The following is a 27,290-nucleotide window of genomic DNA, read 5'->3' on the forward strand; positions in this document are numbered from 1 at the left end:
ATAGTTTCCACATCGAAAACAATCTAATGAATAGTTTTTGCTAAATACTGCTAAATACTACAACAGCAAAACCTCAGGACATTTTCCTCCACTTAAAAAAATCAAACACAGAATTAACAAATACACGAGAAATTCAAAAACAACCTTTTTTAAAAGTATTTAATTTTTCAATCGCTCTGAAAGTAGCCATGCTCTTGTCTATGCCGTCAGTGCACTGGAAAATACTGTAAAAATATTCGCCCAAAATAATACTTTTACCCTAAAAACTGGAAGTGAAACATGTAAAAGCTCAATTAACATACCTGTACTGTTAAATTCACCGTGAGATAACATTCAGAGACGGTGGGAATTGAAAACGTGGTGGGGAGGGGGAATAAAAATTTAAATAAAAAAAAAAAATACAAAAACACCCACCAGGACCACCAGGATGGGGAGAATTTCTCAGAAACACAATTGGACAGAATTTGCTGCAAGATTTTCCATTTTAAAAAACCACAGTAACTGTATAAACACAGAAGCCACACAGGAGAGTCCATAGAAACAGGTGAAACTGAAATACATCAGACACACAACCTTGAAAACAACAAATCAGACCATAATTTAAGTGAATCAATAAGTGGGGCAACTTTGTATGAATGAGCTTTTTCTTTTAAACGATCACGAGATATCAAACCTTTAAAAAATACATGAATCATTATAAAAAACAGACACACTGTCCTTGCTATCTGAAACACAAGAAACGCACCGAAAAGCGACAGAAACACCGAACCCGTTGTGCCTCGGGGAAGGGAAATTCCCTCAAATCCCGAATTGTTCTGCTCTCGGGCCGCGCGGTACAGTAAGCGCAGAGACGGGGGGGCGGGGGGGAGCAGACAGAAGCCCCGCCCCCTTTTTGCAGTCCTCAACCAGGTCGGACCACACCGTATAAAGGCCGCGGCGCGGGCGGCTCTGGCTCAGACAAGCAGCGTCACTTACAGTGGTGTTTGCAGCAGCGGCGGCAGCAGCAGCAGGTTTACCATGTCTGGTCGGGGCAAGGGCGGCAAGGGGCTCGGCAAGGGCGGCGCCAAGCGCCACCGCAAGGTGCTGCGCGACAACATCCAGGGCATCACCAAGCCGGCCATCCGCCGTCTGGCTCGGCGCGGCGGCGTCAAGCGCATCTCGGGGCTCATCTACGAGGAGACGCGCGGCGTGCTCAAGGTGTTCCTGGAGAACGTGATCCGCGACGCCGTCACCTACACGGAGCACGCCAAGAGGAAGACGGTCACGGCCATGGACGTGGTCTACGCCCTCAAGCGCCAGGGCCGCACCCTCTACGGCTTCGGCGGCTAAAGCCTTGCGCTCCTGCCGGACCATCGCCACAAAAACACAAAGGCTCTTTTCAGAGCCAGCACTTAACCTGAAAAAGATCTGTGTCACAATGTTACAAAGACGCGAATTTAGGCACCGACGATATTTGTACAAACCTCCCTGAAACTGTTAAGCAATGCTACTAAGGAAGGCTTTAGGAATGCTTTCAAATTGAGGTTTCGTTGTTAACAAGGAATTTGTCTTTGCCTTATGACGTGATTTAATTTTTGTTCCAAATGTCCTTACTAAAATTCTAATGCACTGTATTTAAACCAGCGTTGCCGATACAACAATAATGTATAATGTTATTCCAAGTCTAATTTTGCGTTTAACTGACTAAGGAAATTTGAACGATGGTTCTAATACGTAAAATTCCCCCCGTCATTTCCTTGTCTAAAACTTGCTTTAAATAAATAAAAGATAAAATCTAAATGCTTTTCTAGTGATCATTTGAGGGGCAAGTGGGGAGGGGGAGGGGGAGGGGGAAAGGGGAAGGGGTAGGTGGGGACTGGGCAATAAAAGATTAGGAACCTAGGTGTACATATTTCAAAAATGTTTCAAAAGAAGCCTTGTGTTAATTTTTTTCTTATTCTTACATACAAACAGCACTCCAGTCTGGGACTGAAGAATATTTTTGTTGTACCTCACGACCAAAAGGAAAAAAACGATTTCAGCTTTATGTTAAACTTTGAAAATCATTTGTCACTTACAAACTGGTATTTTTTTAAAAAAATCTGGTCATGTCTGGTTTTCTCACACCTTCGTGAGTAGGGAAAAATGAAATAGGAAACCACTACCATATTCCTATACAATTAATTAAAAAAAAAAAGTTAATGGCTTAAGTATTATCATTACCATGTTGCCTGACGATATGTAGAACTTTTCATTCAGAATTTCCTAGTGAAATTAAAACATGAAAAATGTGAAAATAGTAGTTTAAAATTCATCTCAATCACTACAGCTCTCTATGTATATATCACAGCTACAAACTCCTGTCATTGGATTTTTGAGTGTCTCCGTTACAAGGTCCCTGCTGATCGGTCCTTTGTGTATTTGGGAATAACATTCCTACTCAAGTAAGGAGTTCTGTACTGCATTGAAAGAACCTTTTCCTTCTTTTGCAACCAGCCCATCATTAAAAAAAATGCAAACGACAACAAAGCTGACATAAAGAAAGAAAAAACGAAGTGCAAGTAACTGTAAAATTTTAGCCTCTAGGCTGTACATAATCTGTCGGGAGGCGAGCAGAGCTGCAGAGCCAGAGCAGCAGACGGGAAGCGAGGGTGTGTTATCTGCCATACCCGGCCCGGCCCTGCCCGGGGCCGCTGCGACCCGAGCGGGGCCGAGAGCTCAGACCGGGCCGGGATCCGCGGCAGCCAATCAGATCGCGCCTCCTGGCAGCCAATCGGAAACGCGGAGGCTCTATAAATATGGGCGCTGTGGGCCCTGCAGGACTTTGTTCCTTCTGGTGTTCCAGGGTGTGGTCTCCCTTGAGCCATGGCGCGCACGAAGCAGACGGCGCGTAAGTCGACGGGCGGGAAGGCGCCCCGCAAGCAGCTGGCCACCAAGGCTGCCCGCAAGAGCGCGCCGGCCACGGGCGGCGTCAAGAAGCCGCACCGCTACCGGCCCGGCACGGTGGCGCTGCGCGAGATCCGGCGCTACCAGAAGTCCACGGAGCTGCTGATCCGCAAGCTGCCCTTCCAGCGCCTGGTGCGCGAGATCGCGCAGGACTTCAAGACCGACCTGCGCTTCCAGAGCTCGGCCGTCATGGCGCTGCAGGAGGCCAGCGAGGCCTACCTGGTGGGGCTCTTCGAGGACACCAACCTGTGCGCCATCCACGCCAAGCGCGTCACCATCATGCCCAAGGACATCCAGCTGGCCCGCCGCATCCGCGGAGAGCGCGCCTAAAGTGTCAGCTGCAGCCTACATGAACCCAAAGGCTCTTTTAAGAGCCACTACATTCACAATTAAAAGAGCGGTATCGCTGTTTAAACATACCCTTGTAATCCACCCGGGGTGCGCTGCTAAAGGTGAACACTCGATGGGGAAATAAAACACGGAATGTGAGAGAAGGAGGGTCGTAATTAGTTTAACTATTAGTTAAAGGAAGGTGATTAGGGAGCCTCAGGCAGATTGGAGGAGTTTTACATCCCTGTGGCTGACAGATGTGATACTGATTTGAGGAGAAAAGGGGGCATGGAGGAGGCTGGCAGGGACACTGTGCCTGGAGTAGAGCCTTGCTCAGGAAATCTGCATCTTAAACCCCGGCTGGCTGATTCAAGGCAAGAGCAGAAACTTCCTGTATTACTGTCATGTTACTTCCCGTGTTACTGTCAAAGCTATCTAACACAGATTGCCGTAAGGGGGTCTGCCACCTTGCTCCAACAATTTTTAACACCAAAACCAAGAATGTCCATCTCAATACATCAGTTTTGATTATCTCAGGTTTAATATCTATTGTTATATCACATCTCAAAACAATGGCCAACCGTGCTGATGGCACAGGGTGCATGAGGCCTCTTGCAGCACAGAAAAGTAACTGAAAAGGCCAAGAAACTGATTTAATACGTTTTATAAAAGTCGTGGAGCAAAAATTTATGTATTCTTGCACTGATAAGAGTAGAAGTATTTGTCTTTGAACTTGCATTTCTATGCCAATAGTGATCAGCAGTGATCCCCATATCTGATATATGCTGAGATGTCATTTCTGCAGCCACTTCCTTAGGATTCTTCACGAGTTTCTGGGAGGACATATATACACCTGCAGTTTGCAGCCTTCTAAGGACCCACCTTTGCTCAAATTCTTACTTTGAGACGAGGTCAGTCTAACAAGAGTCTGAGAATCAAAATAGGAAGTTAATTAAACCTCAGATTCATTAGCAGCTGATGTTTCTTCAGTTATTTTTAGAACCATCTCCCTTTCTTCTCTCCATCTGTAAAAATTTACATCTGGTACTTGGAATGCAACAGTCCTGAGAACTGGAAAGTGCTTGAAGGCTGCTGTTTGAAGCCAGAGTGGCCATCTGTTGTCAGTAGAGGGTTCTGGGCACTATTTGTCTGCTTAGAGATGCTGTGCTACAGAGCCCATCTGTCAGAAACAGCACTTTGGTGGCTGGGAAAAGAAAATAGGAAAACTTGCTGAGTTACCACTCAGACAGGATAAAGATTTATTTGAGGGGGGGGGGGGGGGGGGTGCCTTCTATCTTTTTTTTTTTTTTTCTCCCTTTTTTTTTCTTCCTTCCACATAAAGCCCCCTGAATGAATTTATTGTTCGTCATGAACTGATTTTGGAAAAAGTTTGGAGTGGATGGAGATTTGTCTATTGTAGCATGACAAAGATTTCCAGTTGTCCTGATTAAGCAGCATTATGTTATAAGAAGCTTTTAATGAACAGCCTGGGGAGAGAAGGAAATATTTCAGTAGGCCAAAAACGGTCCATGTTCTCTTAAAAGTCAGAGAAAAGAATAAACAGAAGGACAACCTCAGTCTTTCTTTCTTCCTACTGCTTCAGTTGTAATAGAGCATATTTATTAACTAGGAAAAATAAATAAAGAAAGAACCTCGGTATTATTTGTAACAAGTAGCACTATGTCAATGCTGTAAGATCCTACCCAGTCCCTTTTAGCAATTTTACTGGATATCACTGATGTACGACCTAAAAACACAGAGAAGATATCAACAACTTAGGAGTCATAAATGAATAATTTCTTCATTCGCTTTTGAGAGCAGATTCCACAGACTCCTGTCAGGGAAGTCTTTACAGGGCCTGGGCGTGCACAGTCAGCAGGCACCTGCAACTGTTGCCTCTTTACTTGCAATTGTAACATTTTTGAGGTTTTAGCCCTTTAAGTTTGCTAACCTCAAATTTGGGCCTAGTTAGGAAGTTTAAGTCAGTAATAAACTGCAAGTGTGTAGCAACAAGTAGTATGAGGATGGAGGTTACTAAAGTCTTAGAGAGTAGGCAGACACATTGTTAATTTTAATATTATATTAATACAGTTTCTTTTAAATTACACTTTGGCACAGTCTGCACTATTCCAGCAGGAGCACTACCACTGTATAAATTACCACCCCTTGCTCTGCAAGTGATGTGTAAACTAAAGAATGAAATATAATAGAACCATTTCAACTAAAAGAGACTTAGAGTGATAATCTAGTGCCAGCTGTGAAAGAGTTTCTATTGTTTAATACACCATATAATATTGGAACTACAGAAAAACATGCCAGGTGGTGCTGAGGTAGAGGGGAATGAGAAAGAGATGGATGGATCTATAAAGAATTAAAATTTGTGAATGGAAAAAGAGCATATGAAGGTGTGTATACAGGAATATAACATTTACATATAAGTGTTTATATGTACTTTCATGCCTACCTCACTATGCTATGAATATTTCTTGTATATACCATGTTTACCTCATGTGTGTTGTTTCAGAAAAATACCATATGAAACCTCTTTCAGGGTTCCCCACACACAATACTCAAATACTTGAATTTTAATTTCAAAACAATTTGTCTGGTTAACGTCTACAGAAGGGTTTTGGACAGGCTGGAGTCCATTGTCAGGGACAAGAGGAAAAGATGTTGTAAGCAAAGAAGCAAAATCAATAGAAATCTTAGTGCTTTACTTGTGAATTTGTAGAAAACTTGACCTCTTAAAATACTTGAACAGTGATAGTCCGTAAGACTTGGCACAACCAAAAATTGAACTAAAGGCCAACTGTAATTTCCTCACTACAAAGTTTTATTGAGTGAACTGCATTCTGTCAAGTGTTGGCCTTTGATCTCCCCATGCATGTTCCTGTACTGACTTGGTTTTCTTGTCACCAGATACAAATGACTCGTCTTTAATTCTCAAAACAGTATAAGCCTATTTCCTTAAGGTCTCACATTGGCTAAATCTGCCAAGGCTTGACAGCTGCTTTCTTTTCCTTAGCTGATGTGGCCCCAAACAGAAGTCATAAAACAACCACTGGATTCTCTTTGCCTTGCCAGGTTTTCCTTGGTCATTTTCTCCAGCCTGTCCTCAGACATTAAGCAAACGCCCCACCACCATAAAAAAAAAAAAAAAAAAAAAAAAAAAAAAAAAAAAAAAAAAAAAAAAACCAAAACAATTAAGACTAAATTATTATTTAATTTTTCAATTTTTCATCATATCAAGTTTATAATCTTAGCACTTGTTTGTCATGTGATAGAGGTAGAGCTCTGAGATATCCAGTTACAACTTCAGAAGTATATCACAGTAAAAGTAATTATAGAGTACGATACTTAATAAAAAGCTGTTTGAAACATGTTGGGTTTTTTTTCCAACACTAACTCAGGTCGTACCTTTCCACAATGCTTGAAAGTAAAACCTGGACTATTCCGAATAGACTATTTTACAGAAAGTATCAGGCTGGGGACGGGGAGGAGGAAAGAGGGGCAGGGAAAAGTAAGTTGTGGGCTGTCTGTCCTGGTGTATTTTTCGTTCGCTCTACCATTTGCTTGGCGCAGTTTATTTATATCCATACAGTCGAATGGGCAGAAGAGCAAGCACCACATTAAAACAGCACCCAACACTGGCTAAACAAGAACACAACGAAAAGGTAGATACTTGAAATTACTGACATACTTTCATTGCAGATTAGTTATCTTCGAAATCACTGTTTTGTAAGAAAGAATAGAAAGAAAAATGGTGTTTCAACTCTCTTGTGCAATGTAGTGGCTCTTAAAAGAGCCTTTAGGGTGAGGGAAAAATATTTGAGGCTCACACGGGGCAGGAGACTCAGGCGCGCTCTCCGCGGATGCGGCGGGCCAGCTGGATGTCCTTGGGCATGATGGTGACGCGCTTGGCGTGGATGGCGCACAGGTTGGTGTCCTCGAAGAGCCCCACCAGGTAGGCCTCGCTGGCCTCCTGCAGCGCCATGACGGCCGAGCTCTGGAAGCGCAGGTCGGTCTTGAAGTCCTGCGCGATCTCGCGCACCAGGCGCTGGAAGGGCAGCTTGCGGATCAGCAGCTCCGTGGACTTCTGGTAGCGCCGGATCTCGCGCAGCGCCACCGTGCCGGGCCGGTAGCGGTGCGGCTTCTTGACGCCGCCCGTGGCCGGCGCGCTCTTGCGGGCAGCCTTGGTGGCCAGCTGCTTGCGGGGCGCCTTCCCGCCCGTCGACTTACGCGCCGTCTGCTTCGTGCGCGCCATGGCTCAAGGGATACAGAGTAACCTCCGGGAATGTAGACGAAGAATTCAAGACTCGAGCGCTGAGAAGGCCGCTTTTATAGACTGTTCCCGCTCTCTGATTGGCCGCCAGGAATGCGCCGCTTCTATTGGGCACTTTCAATTTCGAAAAGCCCGCCAAAAAAGCGCGCGCCTTTACCAACGGCCGCCCGCTCTCAGCCCCCCCCCCCCCAGTCTCGCCCTTGCCGCTTTTGTTTTAAGGGTAGTCCCTTTCTTATCACAATTTTTAGTCTTCCTCAAAAATGAGAACTTTACGGAGACACGTTCAAACAGGAAATGAGAAATTGCAAATTATGCTGAGCTGGATTCATAGAAAATCCATGGGATTTTTTTTTATCTAAATGTCTTATTACTTTATTTATTAATTTATTTATTTCCCCATATAGGAATCATAACAATTTTGGGGCTTGGATTTTCGCTACTATGGGGTGCGTGGGGTTGTGCACTGTGAGGCAGTTCTGGTGGGAGAGGTTCGGTTCTAGATATCCTAACTTTCATCTGGTAGAGTAAATGCTTTAGGATCAAAATTAATTGCAAGTAAGAGTTTTTAATCCAAGAGAGAATGCTTTCAAATGAGTGAATCTTTCAGCATACAAACTATCCCTAGATTGTTGGCGAAGTACAGCAAGGCATAAGGTGAATTCTCTGTTTTCCTCATGGTACAGATGTGCAGCTTATCCCCATTCGGGCGAGCTGTCGTTGCAGCCCGATCACAGACGGGCCTTCAGATGAAAGGCAGGTACACTGACAGCAAGTACGGGAAACACCCCACCCTCTGGCACCCCAAACTAAAATAAAGTGTATTCCTAAACTTAAACACAGTAGAAGCACAAATAATGGAATATTTCGTACACACCACATTAAGAGAACAAAGGGGATCCTTTATTAACATTGAGAAGAGCTGATACCTCTCACGCAAAACTGCAGTAGACATTACCTTAATTTTAATGTAAGTATCCACATCTATTTCAAAATCCCACCCCAGAGGAAATGCCCGCAGTGAAGATACTTACATGCATTTAAGCCATCAGCAAGAAACGGGAGACATTTAGGCTGCTTTGCTCTTTTTTTTTTAGCTTCGATAGCAGCACATTAGTACTAAACATAAAACGCTTTTTGCTACATAACCTGAACTAAGACGGCCTTCAGGATACAAACGGCGGTAACTACTTTAAAATCCTTAACTATAGGCTTCCATAGATGCATGTATTTGGCAAGTTAGAAAGTAACCAAGAATTTTAAGGTTTAAACATGAGATCAAAGCAATCCAGCTCCTTTTCAGTAAAAGTGTGCGGCTCTGAAAAGAGCCTTTGTGTTTTTGTGGCGATGGTCCGGCAGGAGCGCAAGGCTTTAGCCGCCGAAGCCGTAGAGGGTGCGGCCCTGGCGCTTGAGGGCGTAGACCACGTCCATGGCCGTGACCGTCTTCCTCTTGGCGTGCTCCGTGTAGGTGACGGCGTCGCGGATCACGTTCTCCAGGAACACCTTGAGCACGCCGCGCGTCTCCTCGTAGATGAGCCCCGAGATGCGCTTGACGCCGCCGCGCCGCGCCAGACGGCGGATGGCCGGCTTGGTGATGCCCTGGATGTTGTCGCGCAGCACCTTGCGGTGGCGCTTGGCGCCGCCCTTGCCGAGCCCCTTGCCGCCCTTGCCCCGACCAGACATGACTGAACAACCACCACCGGCAGCGGTTCTGAGCTAGACCTGCCCGCGCGCGGCCTTTATACGGTGTGGTCCGACCTGGTTGAGGACTGCAACAAGGCGAAGGGGGGGAGGGGGGTGTTTCCCGCCCATTTTCCCTGTTTGCGTCACCCATGGTAAAACATCGTTCGCTGTTATCTATCAGGGTGATGCAAAGTCCGGTAAGTAAACCAAAGAATAAAATTCCTCCACGAAAAAAATCCCAACAATGGACACGTTCATACAGTTGGAAAGCATTCGACCCTCTCCTTAGAATTATATAAACCATTTACATCTGTGCGGGTATTATATTTTGTTGCACTGGCAGGGGCTGGTATGAAGTACTTCAAATTCTGGTTATTTTCATGCTGTTGTTCATTAATACTTTGTGTTAATTTGTATTCAAAGTGTTATAAACGAGTCTTCTGTATTTTAATGATTTTAGATGTCTTAACCCCCTTAAAGAATTTTTCACGATATTTTATTGGTTTATTTATTTTGATTTCCACCTCTCATTTCTCAAATATGCCAATTTTACATGAGCAGCTTTTTGTCTGTAAACACATATTAACCAAAAGGTGGAATAGAATCTGTTTGCTATTATTAAAGTTATATCAGTTTGTGACTTCTGCTAATTTTGCTCATTTTAAGTTACTACAGTGGAGTAATTTTTGAGTTTTAATTTTTTACAAAATTACCTTTAATACAACTTAAGACTAAAATTTATGTTCCTTGATTAGTAAGAATAACTCTGCTTTTCACTATAGATTTTTTTTAATGTTTGTGATTTTGTGTGTGTGTATCTATATCTAATACTGGAAACATAAGTTACTCTGAATTATCGTCTGTGAAAATCAGTAGTGGTCTTTGTCTCAGGATGTTCCAAATGTCATCAAGTAAAAACATCCTGAGTTCATACAACTGAAAAAGTAATACTTAAATGATGTTATTTTTCTCTTTTCCTTTTATGTATGAAAAGCAAACATAATTTCTATGTATTCTTTTAAAGTGTTATGGTTTAAAAAATAATTCATTATTTGCTACTAGTACTTCAGAGATTGGATTTAGGTCAACATTAGTAAAACAAAATGGCAGACAATATATTTTAAGAATGTATATTAATAAACTTCTGAAAATATATTTTTACTTTTAAACTAATAGTTTTGAATTTAGTCTAAGTATTGTTTTCATACTCCTTATTTTCCACCCACTGGCGGGAGGTGCTTCCTTTCCTCTTCAGAAATATTCTTTGTCACTCTCAAATGAAGAATAGAAAAGCGATAATGACCTCTGTGAATGAGACAGGTGCAGAACCCTGCTTTGTACTCTATTCATGCTCTTGTGATCTGCCATGCTGAAAACGGGCCTCATCTGGAGGACAGAAATAAATTCTTCTCTTGTACTGAAAACTTGAGCGCTTTTGATGGACCAACATACGCCCACAAGAGAGGAGAGCTCAGAGGAGACCGGCAAAACCACGATGAGCTGGAGAAATAACGCACTGTTAAAGAAAACTGCACTTATTTCCATATCAGGGAGATTGACGGGTTACCATGGTTTCAGACAAGAGAGCTGCATCAGTGAATCATCACATTTCCTCAGATGATTAACAAAGGCCAAGGTCTTCCTGAGCAAGCCAGATGAAAATGAGGGGTGGGGCGGATGGGAGGAGAACGTGTGAATCTGCCCAATATCACCGGTGAAAACTGGACAAGAAATAGAAAAGTTTGGAGGTAGCAACAGGCTTGAGATGATTTCGACCAATATATTCTTCACAGGGACTGGGCAGGGGGGACATCATTGATATGGAGCAGATAGAGGCCAGTAACGAGAATTTTATTTCTATGGTGATTTAACTGTATATTGCAAATGCTTTATTATGCTTGGCTGCAATTTTGGTACAGTATCCTTCTGCCAATTAAAAATACAACGTAACATCAAATATGCTCATTAGGAAAATTTGAAGTTAAACATTAAACTCTCCTCATGTAGTAACTGAAAGAACCTGGATGGAGAGTATTCAACTCCTCCAGCATGGGGACAGGATCAGCTGGGACCTGTCTCTGCACAAGACTGTAAACTGCACAAGATCTGACTTCTATGGCAGTCCTTGAGCTACTAAATCTACCCCAGTGTTCTTTGTGCTCTGTATCCTCGTGCTCTCATACCTCACCTTCAGTTCAGCACATAAGCCATGCTAGAAAGCTGTGCTTACTAAAATAGAGCAGCCCATATAATTTTGGTAAGAAGTTTTTTTTAAGCACAGAAAGCTCCGATTTTGAGACGGAGGCACAAAAGTCAATATTTGCATGTGTGGATTTACCATTTGGATGGAATCTTCTGGCAGTAGCATAGGTGGAGAAATGCATTATGCTGTCCAAGCAAAACTAACAAATACAACAAATTTAATTTAATGACCAGTACACTGATAGCTAATTTAGTATTTTCCCCACCTTTCCCTGCTAATTCAGACAGTTTAGACCCATTCTCATCTTTTTTTCACCCACTCCAGCTGGTCAAAGATAAAAGAGTTTGGGCTGTAGCCCTGGTTTGGGTTGTTTCCAACTCCCTTCTTGCTGCCAAATTCAGAAACTATGCAGGGATTGACAAGACAAGATCTCTGTCATGGTCCAGTATCTTAGGCTGACCTGTGAGGGTGCAGTTTGCTATTCACACAGAATGGCTTACAGGTCAGATGACCCACAGAGAGGCAAAATCCTCCAAAAATTGTCTTATGGACACGTTGTCTGAGTCACTGCTGTGAAGAAGGCTGGCATGGGCCTCACCCCCATCCCTCCATGCACAAGCAAAAGATTTGCAGGCTCACTGAGGAGCTGGAAAAGTTGGTATAGCTGAACAGATCCAGGAAAAAAGGCTGGAGGAACTCTTAGATGAAGTTTGAGGTGCTGGGAAATTAATGAAATACCCAGTTCTTCACATGAAGTTTTTATAGGATATGGGAGAGAAGGGACAGGGTCAATAATGTGTAAAGGGGGGCAAGGGCAACAAAGTTGAGCAAATTCTGGCCATGGCCATAGCATTCCTGGGCTTCTCTGAGGAGGACACCAAACAATGCACTAACAAGTGCTCCAGGGCAGCCTGTGGAGCTCTAAGCTAAGTAGCACACCATGCAAATCTGCTCTTGCATCCTGGTAGACACAGTAAACAGCAAACCTGCTACTCAGCAGCCCCTGCTGACACAGAAGCTCGGGAGCTTTGCTTCTCTCAAATCCTTTCTCCTCTTTCTAAGCTGCTGGCATTTGAAGCAGCACAGGTTTCATGATGCACTCTCCCTTGATTAAGCTGGAAAGATGAATCCCAAAAGAGTTGTAAGCAGCACATTTTTTGCACAGCTGAGAACTGAGTAGCTCCTCTTGTTGCCCAGGCTCATGCAGAGCTGGTGTGGGCAGTAGGTTTTTCTCTGAACACTACCAAACCTTATAGAGCTGTTAGCACTTAAATGCAACTGAAGTATTGCCTTGTCCAAGTGGTCTCTCTAGGGCATAGTTTCCCTAGAGCAAATCTAATGTGAGCATCCCTGTAGGAATTTATTGAATATTTTCTTGGGCTATGCATTTCTGGAGGAAGCCAACTCTTAAAAATGGCACTGTGCCTTTATTAGTGGCTCCAGACACTGCTGCTGTGCTCTGTTTTTGTTACAGCCATATTTGGTTGGAAAACTGAAAAATTCCAGTTGGAAACCTCAGGCACTTGTAGGGATTTATTCATGGTCATTCTCTGGACAAAGCAGCTCGTCTTTAAGGATACAGCAGTTACAAAAGTCACCACAATGTCCAGGTCCTGTCCAGGTCAGATCAGTCATTACCTGGACTATGCTGAGGTGGTAGCATGCAAGTGTCTTCATGTGCAGAACTTGGCACTTCTCTTCAACAAACAGCACAAGATTTCTGCTGCCCCATACCTCAAGTTTATTAATCTCCCTTTTGTCTGAAAGCGTTTACTTTCAGACTTTGACCTTGTCTGGTCTTCTTCTTGATGCTATCCACATTAGCTAAGTGTACATTCTGTCACATCATCCAGGTTGTTCCAGGAAACACTGAATAATACCAACCCTGGAGCATTGTTTTGACTACTGGACGTCTCCAGACACTAAGTTGCTAACTACAGCCCTTTGGCCCTGTGCTACAGAAAATTTTCAAATATCAAAGAGTCTGCTTATCCTGCCAGTAGTCCCTCCGATCCTGAACAAGAACACTTGGGAGATGGTTCCAAAAATATCATGAAATGTCAAGTATATTGCAGAAGGTATTCCTCCTTTGTCCACACAGATTTCCCTCCACTCAGAATGAAGGGCTGGAAGTACCTTTGATATCTTAGGAAATGGTGTCTAATAACACACACATTCTGGGTCTCGCTGGAGGGGTAGGACTGAGTTTTTCTATATTGATGGTGTAGTTTCAGTTTTCATTTCTGACTGAATCAGTATTTACAACCTCCATCACAAAAAGAAAAAAGAATTCCACTGTGGTGCACCTTGAAGGACAGAGAGCATGACACATAGATTCCAATACCACAGTCTAGTTCTTTTCAAGCCCTCTGTAAAAGTTACAAGTAGGATTACATGTACATATTTTTGCATGTAGATCTCTATATTTCTTCATGTTTCTGCACTTACCTTCTACCCAGCTATAAAGTAACACAGAATACTGCTCATAACTGAGATTCCTAAGCACTACTACTACTACTAACAATAATTCTCAGTCCCACGGACAGATGAAGTAAAATTTAGTTAGAAGAGGATCTCTGATCCAAAGGTTTTCAGAAGCTAGGAGGAATATTTGGATGCTTTAGGCTCTCATATGGGGGAAAAGAGAAGATTTGGGGGGTCATTTGTTAAAATGCACAGCAATTTTTTGCTGATTGGCAAACATTCAGCAGTTATGGCAGAAGAGTCACTTCTTTGATCAGTCAGTCACCTTTTGATCACTCCAGACTCTAGGAATTTAAGTTTTGCTGAGATTCTGATTAGCCTTAACAAACCCTTCAGTCATATACAGCATGAGCACCCAGCCAAATCAGGGTTGCTCAAACTAATCTTGACAAGCCTTGAAACTAAGGACTGTGTGAGAGGTTAAAGTGGCTTTTGAAGCTGTCTCTTTTGAACTACCAAAATTTTAAAAGTCGTGGAAGTGTCGTTCAGGGTTGATCTATACATAGGCTTCACAAATTAACCCAGAGAAGGACTATGTGCAAAACAGTACCAAGGAAGATAATTGTTTCCCTCCACTCAGAACTGGTGAGAAAACTGGAGTGCTCTGTCCAGTTCTGGTAACAACAGAAACATGAACAGGACTAGAGTGGGACCAGTGGAAGGGCCACAAAGATGCTGAAGGGACTGGAGCATCTCTCACATGAGGAGTGTCTTATTGTGTTCAGATATCCTAAGGAGGGAATAGAGGAAACAGATCTGAGTCTTCTTAGTACTACCCAGGAAATGAGGCAATAGGCACAAACTGAAACACAGGAAATTTGATTTAAATGTAAGAAATAATTTTTTGGAACATGCTCCCCATAGAGGTTTTAGTGTCCCTCTGCTCCAGCTGATCCTTCTTTGACCATGGCCAGGACCTACTGCATTAAGCATTAGATTAAAAAATGAGATTTTTTTTTTTTAGGAGATTTGATTGTCCTAACACTGAAATAATTGTCCATATATTTTTTGTTAGCTTAATTGAAGTAAAACTAAATGGATATAGGCTCCTTTAGTACAGAAAACTCTTTGACACCTTGAATCTCCCCTACATGTAACCTTTGCAGTTGCTGAATCAGTATTGTCAATGTCGTTTCAGCATGACAGAGTCCGGACTAATGTCTTCTATTTTGTTAAGGTATTTTTATTATTAATATTGACAGTGATTACTTGAGCAACTGCAAAATTATTGTTTATGAAGAAGACAGCACGCTTCAGTTAAAAGTTATCAATTTCTCTGCATCTTCCCCATCCTAACTATAGTAATTGTAATTAAGTGAGGGTAGGCTTTCAGCTAAATTTGTCTAATCAGCTTATCTGGATTGCTCTCCTTCTGCAGTCTGAATGTCTTATTTGCCTTTATTTGTCTAATGTCTAATCTGTTTTTCCTCCTTGGGAAGCTTCTCTCTTGACAAGAAGAAAAGTGAAGTATTTTCTCTATGACACAGTTTTAGGAATTCTTACATTATATATTAACTATTTTTGTTTTGAAATCCCCACATTAGAAAATATTCTGTCATTTTGTAGGTTCCTCTGTGACCTGCACTGGCAGCTACACAGCTGAGCAAGAAAGCCAGGGCAGGTGTGTGATGGTGCAAGGGAACCAGGCCATGTTTGGGTGCACATTTAAAGAGAGAAACAGAGACAACTATACCGGGTGCTTAGACAGGAAATCAGGGAGAATACTGAAAAATGTTTAATTAAGGATTAAATGAGTCACATTTAAATATCATCTCTTCACATGGAAACTGCAAGCAATTTTTATTACCAGCTCACTCTCAAATATCTTTTTATTTTCAAGTAATTATGTTCAACATGAAGAAAATTTCTCTGTTTGGTTGAAAACTATTCCCTAATCTACCACTGATTTGATAAACTATGTGCTCAGATGCTTGCTTTGCTTTGTCTTTTTTCTCTTATCAGGAAAACGCCCAGGGCAATGTCAATGCTATTTGTAATGATCACTTGCTAAAATACGAGAATTTTCATTGTGGTTTAACAGCTATTTCCAGCAGTGCAAACTTGAAAATTGCTCAAAGATCCTGACAAATTTGTTTTACCCAATAAAGTAGAAAACGTCATTGCTTGGCCCAGAGTGTGGGAATAACCCCTAAAAATCCTCTGCTTTTTACACCCCCTTATATTTCTAAATCGTCTCACTTTATTAACAAATAACAACAAGGGGAACTACTACAATAACAACAACAAAGAAAAGAAAAGAAAAAAAAGAAAAAAAAAAAAAAAAAAAAAAAAATCTCGCCAGAAATGGATGGTGAGATCAGGAACATTTTGTCTTCTCAGAAGTAGGCCAGGGATAATTCTCTGTGCAGATAAGAGCCAGTGTGATGGTTAAGGAAAAGCTACAATAAAGGATGCTGACACACAATGCCGGAGGCCAGCTGCCAAGACTTCCAATGTCTCAGGCTACTAGGAAAAAGCAAAGGACTTCATAAGTGCAAGTCAAAATAGGGAGCAGGGAGCACGAGGATTTACAGGGATGCACCCAGAACTAAAAGTGAGGAAAGTCTACATTCCACCCTTGAAATACTTTAGATGACAACCTTCATAATCTTCTTCATAAGCTTTCCTTACAAAAACAAAACAGAAGCAAACAAACAAAGAAACTCAAAATCCACCCAGAAGCATTCCTGTCCCTTTAAAACTTCCCATAGAGTAGGGACAGCAATACCTTATCTGCTCCAGGTGGAATTCTAATGACTGCACTACTTAGGGAGCAAGATCTAAAATCTCCCATCACTTTGTATCTTGTGTCTTCATCTCTAACCTCCGGTCTGTTTATGGGGGAAGAGAAGGAAACCTCTCCTCTTCTGATGGGCTGAGAACAGGTTTACTAAAAGCAAGCTTGAAGGGAAACTCCCAAATGTGTGAATGTGAGAGAGGTGAAAAGAGGAAGCTACAGTTACATTCTTGTAGGAGCGGCTACTGTCCACCCCAAGTTGCTCCCAGTTTCTTGACCAGTTTCAAGTGAGTGTAATAAACCCACCACAGAGCTCTAACACTAAACCATAAAAGTCTGCAGGTGTTAAAGCACATTACCGTGGTGAAGTCGTTATTCTCTGAAGAATGTACATCACATGAAACAGACCCGGAGAGATGACAACCTTTCCCGGCCCTCTATCACTTGCACTCAGATTCTGCTTTATCTTTGTTCATCTAGACTGGAAATTATGCAAAATGCCCTCATCCTACCACTGCCAGATACTCTTTCACCTCTCAAACATATTCCCAGTGTTCATACGACTTGCCACAGAAATTTCAAAATCTGTGGCTACTGTGGACTTGGTCTAGTTGTTTACGTGGGATCAATATCATGTTCAGGAGAAGCCTGGCAGATTTCACAGCCCACTTCAATATGCCTTTCAGTCTGTTTTTTACTGTGGAGTACTGACAAGCCTAATTTTTTCCAATCTCCGGTTTCCATTCCTCTCCTTCAAAGTATTTATTACCTTACCTGTATGCAAGCATGACAAAACAAAAGTAGAAATAAAAAAGAATACTGAAGAATCACAGTTTATTGCTTTCACTAGTAATTTTCATGTATCTAATGTATCATTGTCATTTTAATCTGTCTAATTTAAATTATAACTGCTGGCTGTCAAATATAACTTTATTATGTCTTCAACATTCAGTGTCTCAAAATGCATGTCAGGGCCCTTTGCAACATACCTTATGTCATCTTGAATCTCAAATTTATCCAGGCTAGAAAAGATGTTCATTTGTTGAAAGAGCCTGCTGACATTTTGCATGACAAATTCTTACAAAGTACAATGTGGTAAAATATTAAGTTTGATCTTATCTTGTTCTTTAAAACCAAGAAAAAAAAAATCTGACTGCTTTTTAATTAGAAAACAATCGAGGCTTTTGTCTTCTGATTTAATAAAAAATTAGCCCAAACAATTCATTGCAGTCCTTAAAATTTGAATTAATTTCTATTGTCACTTTACGAGACTCAATGATTAAGTGGGATTATGATGATTAAAACTGATTCTGATTTATGAAGATTCTCTGAAAATTCTTTCAATATTCTTAGGCTTGGGATGGAAACTACAATGGCGAGGTTTTTGCTTTAAAGAAAATAATTACAGGAATGTGAAACCTACGGGAAAAAAACAAAAACTAAAAACAAACAACCAAAACACAAACCCACAAGTCAGCGTCCGAGTATTTGTAAGTTATATTGAAACTGAAGCATTCTATTCATGAAGGCAAGATTTCCACAAATTTAATTTACTGAATGATAATTGATGGTTCAGCTGGCTCCATAATGCTTTAAACAGCATATGATGCCTACCAGTGTATCTATACCTGTGAGACATTTTTCATCTCCCAGTCTGCCTCTGATGCGTGTAAGTCATAAAGAACAGCATCCACTATTATAACCGAGAAAGTGTTAAACTGGCAGTTTATCTAGGATTTCTAGGCATTAACTCGGCATTAACACCTTCATTTTACAGAAAGACTATTTGAAAAAAATGTCAAAATCTTTCTATCCGCTTATAGAACACCACACAAAAAAAAACCCAAAACAAAACAACACAAAAAACCTCCAAAAAACCAAACAACAACAACAACAAAGCACAGCACTGGCAAGTTCCAAACACTTTTCAATAGTATATATATTCCTCTGAAGGTCTCTTCCTTTCTTAAAACAAGAAAATATGTTGAAATACGACCTCCTTAATAGTTAAAGATACGGTTAAGAGAGCCGAATCTTTATCCATATTCAAGGCTCAGCCATGAAATTGTGTTACTTCCTTGTCTTTGAAATCAATTTATGACAAAATTACTCAAGCTGCTCACTCGGTTTTTGTCCTAATCTGAAGAAAACCCCCCAAAGAGTAAGCCTGCATTACGGGGGAGACTTTTTACCTACGTGTTTTATTTTAATTTAGAAGGAAAAACAAAAGTTTGCCGTTCCCGGGGTCTCTCTGCCTTCACAACGCGGGGTTAAAAACAGCTTTTCTCTCCCATCTGTCGTCCAAACAGCAAGAAACTTGCCCGAATGAAAGTCCACCGTCTTCTCTTCACTCTCCGAAGAAACTGGGGTGATTTCGCAGCACCGGTTTTACGAAAAATATGAATTTATAACTCCGAAGAAACACAGACTCGGAGGAGGAAAAGCTCTTCCTGGCTAACAGTTAGGCGGGCTCTGCAAAGCACCAATCACAGATCACCGCTTCGCTATAAATTCAGGCATCGGGGTTACTGTAGCCCAATTACTTTCTTTTGATTAGGAAGAAGTCTCTGTGGCGATGTCGGAGACCGCTCCCGCCGCCGCTCCCGCCGTCGCGGCCCCCGCCGCCAAGGCCGCCGCCAAGAAGCCGAAGAAGGCGGCGAGCGGCTCCAAAGCCCGCAAGCCCGCGGGGCCCAGCGTCACCGAGCTGATCACCAAGGCCGTGTCCGCCTCCAAGGAGCGCAAGGGGCTCTCCCTCGCCGCGCTCAAGAAGGCGCTGGCCGCCGGCGGCTACGATGTGGAGAAGAACAACAGCCGCATCAAGCTGGGGCTCAAGAGTCTCGTCAGCAAGGGCACCCTGGTGCAGACCAAGGGCACCGGCGCCTCCGGCTCTTTTCGTCTGAACAAGAAACCCGGGGAAGTGAAGGAGAAAGCCCCCAAGAAGAGAACGGCTGCGGCCAAGCCCAAGAAGCCGGCGGCTAAGAAACCCGCCAGCGCCGCCAAGAAGCCCAAGAAGGCGGCGGCGGTGAAGAAGAGCCCCAAGAAGGCGAAGAAGCCGGCGGCTGCAGCGGCCAAGAAAGCGGCCAAGAGCCCCAAGAAGGCGACAAAGGCTGCCAAGCCCAAAAAAGCGGCGGCGACAGCGAAGAGCCCGGCTAAGGCGAAGGCGGTGAAGCCGAAAGCAGCCAAGCCCAAGGTGGCCAAGCCGAAAGCGGCCAAGGCAAAGAAGGCAGCTCCCAAGAAATGAAGTGTTGAAGTGGAAATACTTTTAAACCCAACGGCTCTTTTAAGAGCCACCCACTATTGTCCCCAAAAGGGCTGATACACTCCGTCACTGCGCTCCGTGCCTGCAGCAGAGCCAACTATTCGGCACTATCCGTGTGGGATGGTCGTCTGTGGAGTGGATGGGACGCTAAACTTCCGGCCGTGGTTTTACACTAAGACTTGGAAAAATAAAAGTTTACATTCCCTGCGAAAACGCTTTATAAATGCTGCTTTTTTTTTTTTTTTTTTTTTTTTTTTTTTTTTTTTTTTTAGTACCGCAAGTGGGTGTGCACGTTAAAGGGACTCCTTAAGGGCGGGTACCTTTCTGGGGCGTGGAGGTCCCTTTCGCTGCTCTAACTCAGCGGATCCCGATCCCACCAGCGCGGGCGCGGCCGCCGCAGCTCTGGGTGACCCGGCCGGGACCCGCCGCCTCCCTGGCAATGACCTTTCTGCCCGCGGCGCTGCCGTGGGGCAGCTCTTCATTTCTGCGTGATCTGGCCGACCTACTTTCCGGAGGAGGCGATTGCCGGGGCGGGGCGGGCAGGACCCCCCCGGTGCCGTTCGCTCCCCGCCGGGCCGGGCCGGGCCCGGGGCCGCACCGGGGGAGCCCAGCGGGGAACCGGGGCCGCAGGTGCTGCCCGGCGGGAGAAGCCGCAGCCGCCCATTGGGCCGCCGGGAAATTTGGAAAAGCCCGCGCTGCAGAGGAAGGAGGGGGAAGGGGAGGGGAAAAAGGGGGAGCGAAAAGGGTGGAAAAAGGGAAAAAGTGTGGGGGACACGGAGCGCTCCCCGCGCTGGCTCGGAGATTGTCCGGGCTCCTGGGTCCCCTCTCATCCCCTTAAAGACTCTACCTCATCTCAGGGGTTTTCCCTTCCCCCAGTCCGGTAGTCCTTGCCTTCTCACACTCAAAGCAAAATGTTTCAGCCTTAAGGCAATTCCGAAACATCTATACAAAAAGCAAAAAAGATCGATTTTTTTCCCCTCTACCTTTAAAAAAAAGTTTTTATTTTCTTGTCGCACAATTGCTAATTCAGCTGTAAAACTCAGTACTTTCCATTTATTGAAAACCTATTTAAACGCTTACATTTATAAATAGCGAGTGCAGTTGAATTCCCTGAGTTATAAAATACTCAAGGATTTCGTAGTTATGGCAAGAGTACGTGGCTGATTGAACATTTCAAATTTTATCTACGATTTGTAATTAAGTTTCCATACCCAAGACCGAAGCACTACAGTGTAAAAGCTCTTTTACAGAGTATGTGGGTGGCTCTTAAAAGAGCCTTTGGGTTGAGAGTGACGGTCCGAGACGCCCTACTTGGAGCTGGTGTACTTGGTGACGGCCTTGGTGCCCTCGGACACGGCGTGCTTGGCCAGCTCTCCGGGCAGCAGCAGCCGCACGGCCGTCTGGATCTCCCGCGACGTGATGGTGGAGCGCTTGTTGTAGTGCGCCAGGCGCGACGCCTCGCCGGCGATGCGCTCGAAAATGTCGTTGACGAAGGAGTTCATGATGCCCATGGCCTTGGACGAGATGCCCGTGTCGGGGTGCACCTGCTTCAGCACCTTGTACACGTAGATCGAGTAGCTCTCCTTGCGGCTCTTGCGTCGTTTCTTGTCACCTTTTTTCTGCGTCTTGGTGACCGCCTTCTTGGAGCCCTTCTTGGGCGCGGGGGCAGACTTGGCCGGCTCAGGCATTTCGGAAGCGCGTTCCCTCCTGGAGTGGGATCGGTGTGGCAAATGGCCGCAGCGCCCGCCTTTTATAGAGACCTGTATGCAAATTTCGGGTCTCAGCACCGCGCAATGCGATTGGATCTTTCCGTATAGGGCGTGTCTTTGTCCCTGATTGGTTACAATACGATCCGTCTGCTCATTGGTTCTTTCAGCAGAGACCGGTTGCAGCCAATGGGCGAGGGCTTAGCCCGCCCAGGAAGGGATAAAAGGGGAGAAGTGGTTGCGTCAGTGTGTTTGTCTCACTCGTTGTCTTTTGTCGGGACTTTGCTTCGTCCGGTGCTTCCAGCATGTCCGGCCGCGGGAAACAGGGAGGCAAGGTCCGAGCCAAGGCCAAGTCGCGCTCGTCGCGGGCCGGGCTGCAGTTCCCCGTGGGCCGCGTGCACCGGCTTCTCCGAAAAGGCAACTACGCCGAGAGGGTGGGCGCCGGAGCTCCTGTCTACATGGCGGCCGTGCTGGAGTACCTGACGGCCGAGATCCTGGAGCTGGCGGGCAACGCGGCCCGCGACAACAAGAAGACGCGCATCATCCCCCGCCACCTGCAGCTCGCCATCCGCAACGACGAGGAGCTCAACAAGCTGCTGGGCAAGGTGACCATCGCGCAGGGCGGCGTGCTGCCCAACATCCAGGCCGTGCTGCTGCCCAAGAAGACTGAGAGCCACAAAGCTAAAAGCAAGTAAACTTGGCAGGCAGAGCTACTCAGACTTTGCGCGACTTAACGTTTTAAACCAAAGGCTCTTTTCAGAGCCACCCATGTAGTCAGAAAAGAGTTGTATTGCTTTCTTTTACAAAATTACTTTGGTGCTGACTCTTTTAATAGTATCTACTTTACCTGGAACGAACTTGTGCTACTGTGTTTTAAAATCTGGTTTCTACTGAAGAGAATTGGTATCTTTCCTTACTAACCCGTGTGTTACTAAATATATGTTGTTATTTTTGTAGTGATTCATTGTTTCATTTTCTCCTTTGCAACACTCAGTAAAGAACTGGTTCTTCAGGATTCTGCTCACCTTTTATGGTTTTACAGCTTACTTAGGGTGTAAAACACGAGATGGTGGCTAAAGGATTGGTGGGAGTGGCAAAAGTTATGCAGCAGGTGTTTTAATAGACCATCCTAAACCCCAGGTGTAGCTACATGCAACAATGAAAATTTGATTCCTTCATTTCCTTTTAAGGCCTTTATTCTTAAAAAGATGTTATGTTCCCTATGTGTTAAATTTATGTAGAAATAAAACGAGAAATGCCTTAGGAAAAAAGCTTTTGATCTACATCTCTAGTCAGTCAGACCTGCACTCTAAAGCAACAGTGTAACACTTTCATTCAGGAGCACCTTATAGTGATAGTATATCCCCATTTTAAGTGGCATTTTCGAACTTTCTATCCATAAATTCTCTCACTATTCACTGCTACTCCCCTTGTCACGTCAATTAACACTGGGCAACATTACGGAGTTTTCTGTATTGTTGGCACAATTATCACACAAGAGCACAACGTTAAATATCTTCATATTCATCATTAAAAATTATGGGAAAATCTGGCTCATTCCTCTTGCTAGGATATTCCCAGGAACCTCAGACACCTGATGGTCTGTAACACACTGCCTTGAGGTGATGGGCCTCCTCTTTGCTGCACCTCTGCTCTTTCAATCCCCTGGAGAGAAGGAGGAGTGCCCAGGCTTGGGGTAAGGCAATAAATACTCCACTGTGCCTCCCTGCCATTCCCAAGCCGTAGCTGAGAGGGTTTTTAGGGAGCATTGTTGCATGGCCAAAGCCAGGTATCAGGGATCATTTGTGGAGAGAAACATAAAGAGAGCTGCTGGAGCACCAGACTAATATTTACAGCGATGGTATCTGTGTCTAAAGGTTTTGTTTGTAAGTGGACACGTTTAGGGTTGTAGTGGTTTTATTATGCTGTTTTACTGATCATCATTTGCTGCAGCTAATTATCTCCTGGACCTTACACTTCTCTTTAAAAATTGAAATGGTAATTAAAATTTTATTTTAACATGCATGAACCTTCTATACTTCGTTTCCAGAAGAGATTTCTACGTATGTGTTTGTCAGAAAACTTCAATCTCAGAATGGTTTTGGTTGGAAGGGACCATTAAAGATTATCTTGTCCAAACCCCTACTGTGGGCAGGGTCACCTTTGACTAGCCCAAGCTGCTTAAAGTCCCATCCCACCTGACTCTAGGGATGGGCATCCCTAGATTGGCTCTAGATGGCTTTGTTTAGTGTCCCGCAAGCCTCCTTGCAAAAATTCCTTATTTATGTCCAACCTAAATGTAGCCTCTTTCAGTTTAAAATCATTGTCATTCTTCCTGTTCCTACAGGCCTGAAAACAAGTCTTTCTGTATTGAAAAGCTGCTATAGGGTTTCCTCAGGACCTGCTTTTCCCTTGGCCAAGCAACTGCAACTCTCTCAGCCTTTCTTCACGGGAGAGGTGACACAGCCCTCTGATCATTTCTGTGGCCCTCTCTGGGCCTGCTTTGAGAGATTCATGACCTTCTTATGCCAGATCACAGAGGTGCCTGCAATGCTCCAGGTGGAGTCTCAGGAGAGCTGAGCAGAAAAAGAGATCACCTTCCCTGACCTGCTGTTCAGGCTGCTTTTGATGAAGCCCACATTAGGATGGGCTTTCTTGGCCACAGGTCTGTATCTCTAGATCAAAGCACTGGAATTCTAGAGAAATGCCATGGGATAGGGGTGTCTAGGTGGGAGTTGGCTTTCTCCGTGGACAAATTCCTGTGTGTGGTCAGAGCTGGTACCACGAGAGAGGCCCCCATCCTCTGACTGTGGAGCTAAAAGCAGTATATCCCTCCAAGTTCTTCCTGTCATCTGACCAGGAATTCACTATTTGCTTCAGAGTTTCATTCCAAACACTTATGACACTTCTTTGTCTTCTCACCTCAGTATCTGGAGTTTCATCCTCTGTGATACTTAGATCTACTCCCTAACACTCCTTAGATTTGTCTGAGCCAGCAGTGGTTTCACCAGCTGCTAACCTGGTGTTGCCATCAACAGAGATGAGGTCTCCAATGCAAAAGTCTGGTAAATCAGATGTTATATGGTAGAATCGCTGGAAAATCTCCTGGTTAAAGACAGCTTTCAAGCAAATTCCAGTGGATGAAGGAATGTTGCTAAGCAAGTTTTAAAAACCGAATTTCTCTCATTTGCCTATGCAATAAGCAGTAGGAAAGAGGAAATCCATGTCACATGGTACCTTAGCTGTGTGACTGAGTTCCAAGGCACCTTCACATTCTAAAGAATTTGTGACAAAAAAACCCAAGCAAACAAACCTGCAACCAAGCTCCCTCAAATATTATAGATGCCAGTTATGCTTGGGGATAACTCAGTAATGTCAGTCTATATATCAAAAGATTTAAAACTGCATACTTAAAAATTCAAAGAGATTTTCTCCCCCTTTTCATCTATATTGCTTGCAATGCTAGGAAAACTGTACCCATTAAGCAGCTCTTACATTACTTTAGTTTGCATATTATTGTACCTATTGTGACAGTTGTTGCAGATACAGATATGGATTTAAATTGCCACTTAAGCTCTCAAGAAAATTATGAGCAGCTTTGAAGCTGGTTATAATACACTGATGTAATTTTTTTTTACTAATTATGTACACTCTTGTGCAGACATTGTGAGATATTGCCTTATTGCAATACGCAAATGCAATTTCCTTGTGTTAGTTTAATGAGGAACTAGGGCAACTCTCCTAATTAATGCACACATGAAAAGCTACAGACTTAATTTTTTTAATGGAGCCGAGTTTTGCAAAGATTTCCTGTCTCATTTAACCCTTTGTGCTCTGTGCCCAAATTCATGAGGGAAAGGTATCTATAATGTGGATTGGACACTAAACTTTGATTCAAAAAAATTATCTCAAATAAACAGTAGAAACAACTTTATTAGGTATTATATGCAGCAGCAAAATTTTCTTTCTTCTTTTTTTAAAATTATTTTTGCCTAAGAAAATGCTCTGATCCATGAAAGAACAGAATATATCTCTAACACACACCTGTAGAATGTGTCCGTGCTTACTTGTAGCCACACATAGACAAAGGAGCCTTCTAGAAGTCACGATGTTAAATTATATCTAAGTACTACACTCATTGAGGAAAGGGGCTGCAGCTATTTTACTTTAGGCTACTGGTCTCAGCCTCTCCATCACCCGTCTCTGGCAGAAATGGAAGGGGATTTTCCAAGTCTTGCAGTGGTTATACTGCTGGAAGAAGGATCCTCACTCTAAATTTAGGAAGCCTTAGGAAAAAAGTATTTTTTTGACATACCAAAAGGTTTTGGATTTTTTTTTTTTTTTTTTTTTTTTTTTTTTTTTGCCTAATCTTAAGTAATAAGAATGTTGTTTATACCTGCCTCAGGAAACATAGCTAGACAGATTTTCAGATATAAAGAACAAAGCAGACTTTGTGGAGCCAAATAGGGATGTTATGCACCAGCCTGGCAGGTCCACTAGTGACAAATCTTCCAGTTAGTCTATAAACAGTCTTAGTTCATTCTGTTCAGTCAAAAAAGCAAACCTAATCTAAATTAAAGATGTATTTTCCTTCTTATACTGTATATATGAGTGGCAACTCTTTTAATTTGAAAATAAAAGGAATTCATAGTGATATGCATAAAAAGATTTGTACCTTTTCGACACCTGCAACTGAATGTATGACTATCTCATTTGCATTTCCCCCTGAATTCAGGGAATATTTTATCCCCAGAAATATTTTCGAGATGCTGCCAAGGTTCTTTACATTATATTAAGGAATAAATTTTTAAAAATGGCTGCACACATTTTAAAGGTTATCAAAAATTTTATAGCAGTAGGCATGTTTACAGGACATAATATACTAATAATATAAGAATCGGCAAGCACCGTAGGCATATCTGTTCTATTCTGTGCAAGTAATATTTAAAATATTAACTGATTCAATTTAGTGACACAGTCTCATAACTCTCTCAGTATTTATTCACTCGCTTCACAAATACAGCCCGACACACTGCCAGCAGCATGTGTGACGTTTTCTGCAGAATTGTGAAACGCACAGCAGGATTGCTGGATTCCTCATTGGAATAAAAATTGTTTTCCCAATGTCCATTCTTCAGATGTCATACAGACAGTTTGTGATGCCCGCAATGCCTTATTTCGCTTGCCGGACCCCGGTGTCGGGCCCGGACGTTCCGTGTGAGGCGGAGAGCGGCCGGAACGAGCCCGGAGCCCGCGGGCAGCGCCCCGCGCCCTCCAACAGCCCCTCGGAGCTGCCTGCAGCGGGGCCCTGCTCTGGACGGTCCCCGCCGGAGCCCCGCAGTGACCATTCCCCTGCCGGTCCAGGGCCTCCATCCCGGATCCCCCCGCCCCAGCTGCCGCCGCTCGGTGCCAACGGGAAAGGCGGCCCCGGAGCGCACGGAAGAGGGGAGGCTGTGGGAGGGCCCGGGGAGACAAAGAAAACGTGAAGCCGCCACGGCCGCGCTAAACAAAGACAGCGCAGCCCGGGAAGGAGTCCTCGGTCGGGCCGGCCGCGAGCGGGCGGTGTAAGAGCGGCGGGAAGGGCGGGAGCGCCGAGCGAGGCCCCACATTGGTCGGATTTTGCCGCAGACCCGCGGGGAGGGACGAGGAAGGGGCGCCGCAGCCCGAAACGCGAGCTGAGGGGC

At 43.9% G+C, this 27,290-nt stretch overlaps 7 protein-coding genes across 7 annotated transcripts; 4 read left to right on the top strand and 3 right to left on the bottom strand.

Moving 5' to 3' along the window:
• The first annotated feature begins 966 nt into the window (after positions 1–966).
• Positions 967–1,779, top strand: LOC310908883 (histone H4). Its single transcript, XM_083860316.1, has one exon. The coding sequence runs from the start codon at positions 1,018–1,020 to the stop codon at positions 1,327–1,329; it is 312 nt and encodes a 103-aa protein (XP_083716442.1). The 5' UTR covers positions 967–1,017; the 3' UTR covers positions 1,330–1,779.
• Positions 1,780–2,844: 1,065 nt separating this feature from the next.
• Positions 2,845–3,278, top strand: LOC310908954 (histone H3.2; the record flags this gene model as incomplete). The annotated part of the gene is made up of 1 exon (XM_083860439.1): positions 2,845–3,278. The coding sequence occupies one exon, from the start codon at positions 2,845–2,847 to the stop codon at positions 3,253–3,255; it is 411 nt and encodes a 136-aa protein (XP_083716565.1). The 3' UTR covers positions 3,256–3,278.
• Positions 3,279–7,108: 3,830 nt separating this feature from the next.
• LOC310909141 (histone H3.2) lies at positions 7,109–7,519 on the bottom strand (the record flags this gene model as incomplete). The annotated part of the gene is made up of 1 exon (XM_083860706.1): positions 7,109–7,519. The coding sequence occupies one exon, from the start codon at positions 7,517–7,519 to the stop codon at positions 7,109–7,111; it is 411 nt and encodes a 136-aa protein (XP_083716832.1).
• Positions 7,520–8,500: 981 nt separating this feature from the next.
• On the bottom strand, positions 8,501–9,229 carry LOC310908057 (histone H4). Its single transcript, XM_083858722.1, has one exon. It carries the CDS (start codon positions 9,215–9,217, stop codon positions 8,906–8,908), a length of 312 nt encoding a protein of 103 aa, XP_083714848.1. The 5' UTR covers positions 9,218–9,229; the 3' UTR covers positions 8,501–8,905.
• A 9,986-nt stretch (positions 9,230–19,215) lies between these two features.
• LOC310908264 (histone H1.01-like) lies at positions 19,216–20,113 on the top strand. The gene has a single exon (XM_083859107.1). It carries the CDS (start codon positions 19,217–19,219, stop codon positions 19,880–19,882), a length of 666 nt encoding a protein of 221 aa, XP_083715233.1. The 5' UTR covers position 19,216; the 3' UTR covers positions 19,883–20,113.
• Positions 20,114–20,945: 832 nt separating this feature from the next.
• LOC310908556 (histone H2B 5) lies at positions 20,946–21,618 on the bottom strand. Its single transcript, XM_083859706.1, has one exon. It carries the CDS (start codon positions 21,586–21,588, stop codon positions 21,208–21,210), a length of 381 nt encoding a protein of 126 aa, XP_083715832.1. The 5' UTR covers positions 21,589–21,618; the 3' UTR covers positions 20,946–21,207.
• Positions 21,619–21,795: 177 nt separating this feature from the next.
• Positions 21,796–23,635, top strand: LOC310908732 (histone H2A.J). Its single transcript, XM_083860091.1, has one exon. The coding sequence runs from the start codon at positions 21,912–21,914 to the stop codon at positions 22,299–22,301; it is 390 nt and encodes a 129-aa protein (XP_083716217.1). The 5' UTR covers positions 21,796–21,911; the 3' UTR covers positions 22,302–23,635.
• The last annotated feature ends 3,655 nt before the right edge of the window (positions 23,636–27,290 follow it).

Source organism: Zosterops lateralis (assembly GCF_965231275.1).
Source record: "Zosterops lateralis genome assembly, chromosome: 4".
In the NCBI taxonomy this organism is placed as follows: Eukaryota; Metazoa; Chordata; class Aves; order Passeriformes; family Zosteropidae; genus Zosterops; species Zosterops lateralis.

Coding starts and splice junctions, on each gene's coding strand:
- LOC310908883 (XM_083860316.1), top strand. CDS start 1,018: ATGTCTGGTCGGGGCAAGGGCGGCAAGGGGCTCGGCAAGGGCGGCGCC.
- LOC310908057 (XM_083858722.1), bottom strand. CDS start 9,217: ATGTCTGGTCGGGGCAAGGGCGGCAAGGGGCTCGGCAAGGGCGGCGCC.
- LOC310908264 (XM_083859107.1), top strand. CDS start 19,217: ATGTCGGAGACCGCTCCCGCCGCCGCTCCCGCCGTCGCGGCCCCCGCC.
- LOC310908556 (XM_083859706.1), bottom strand. CDS start 21,588: ATGCCTGAGCCGGCCAAGTCTGCCCCCGCGCCCAAGAAGGGCTCCAAG.
- LOC310908732 (XM_083860091.1), top strand. CDS start 21,912: ATGTCCGGCCGCGGGAAACAGGGAGGCAAGGTCCGAGCCAAGGCCAAG.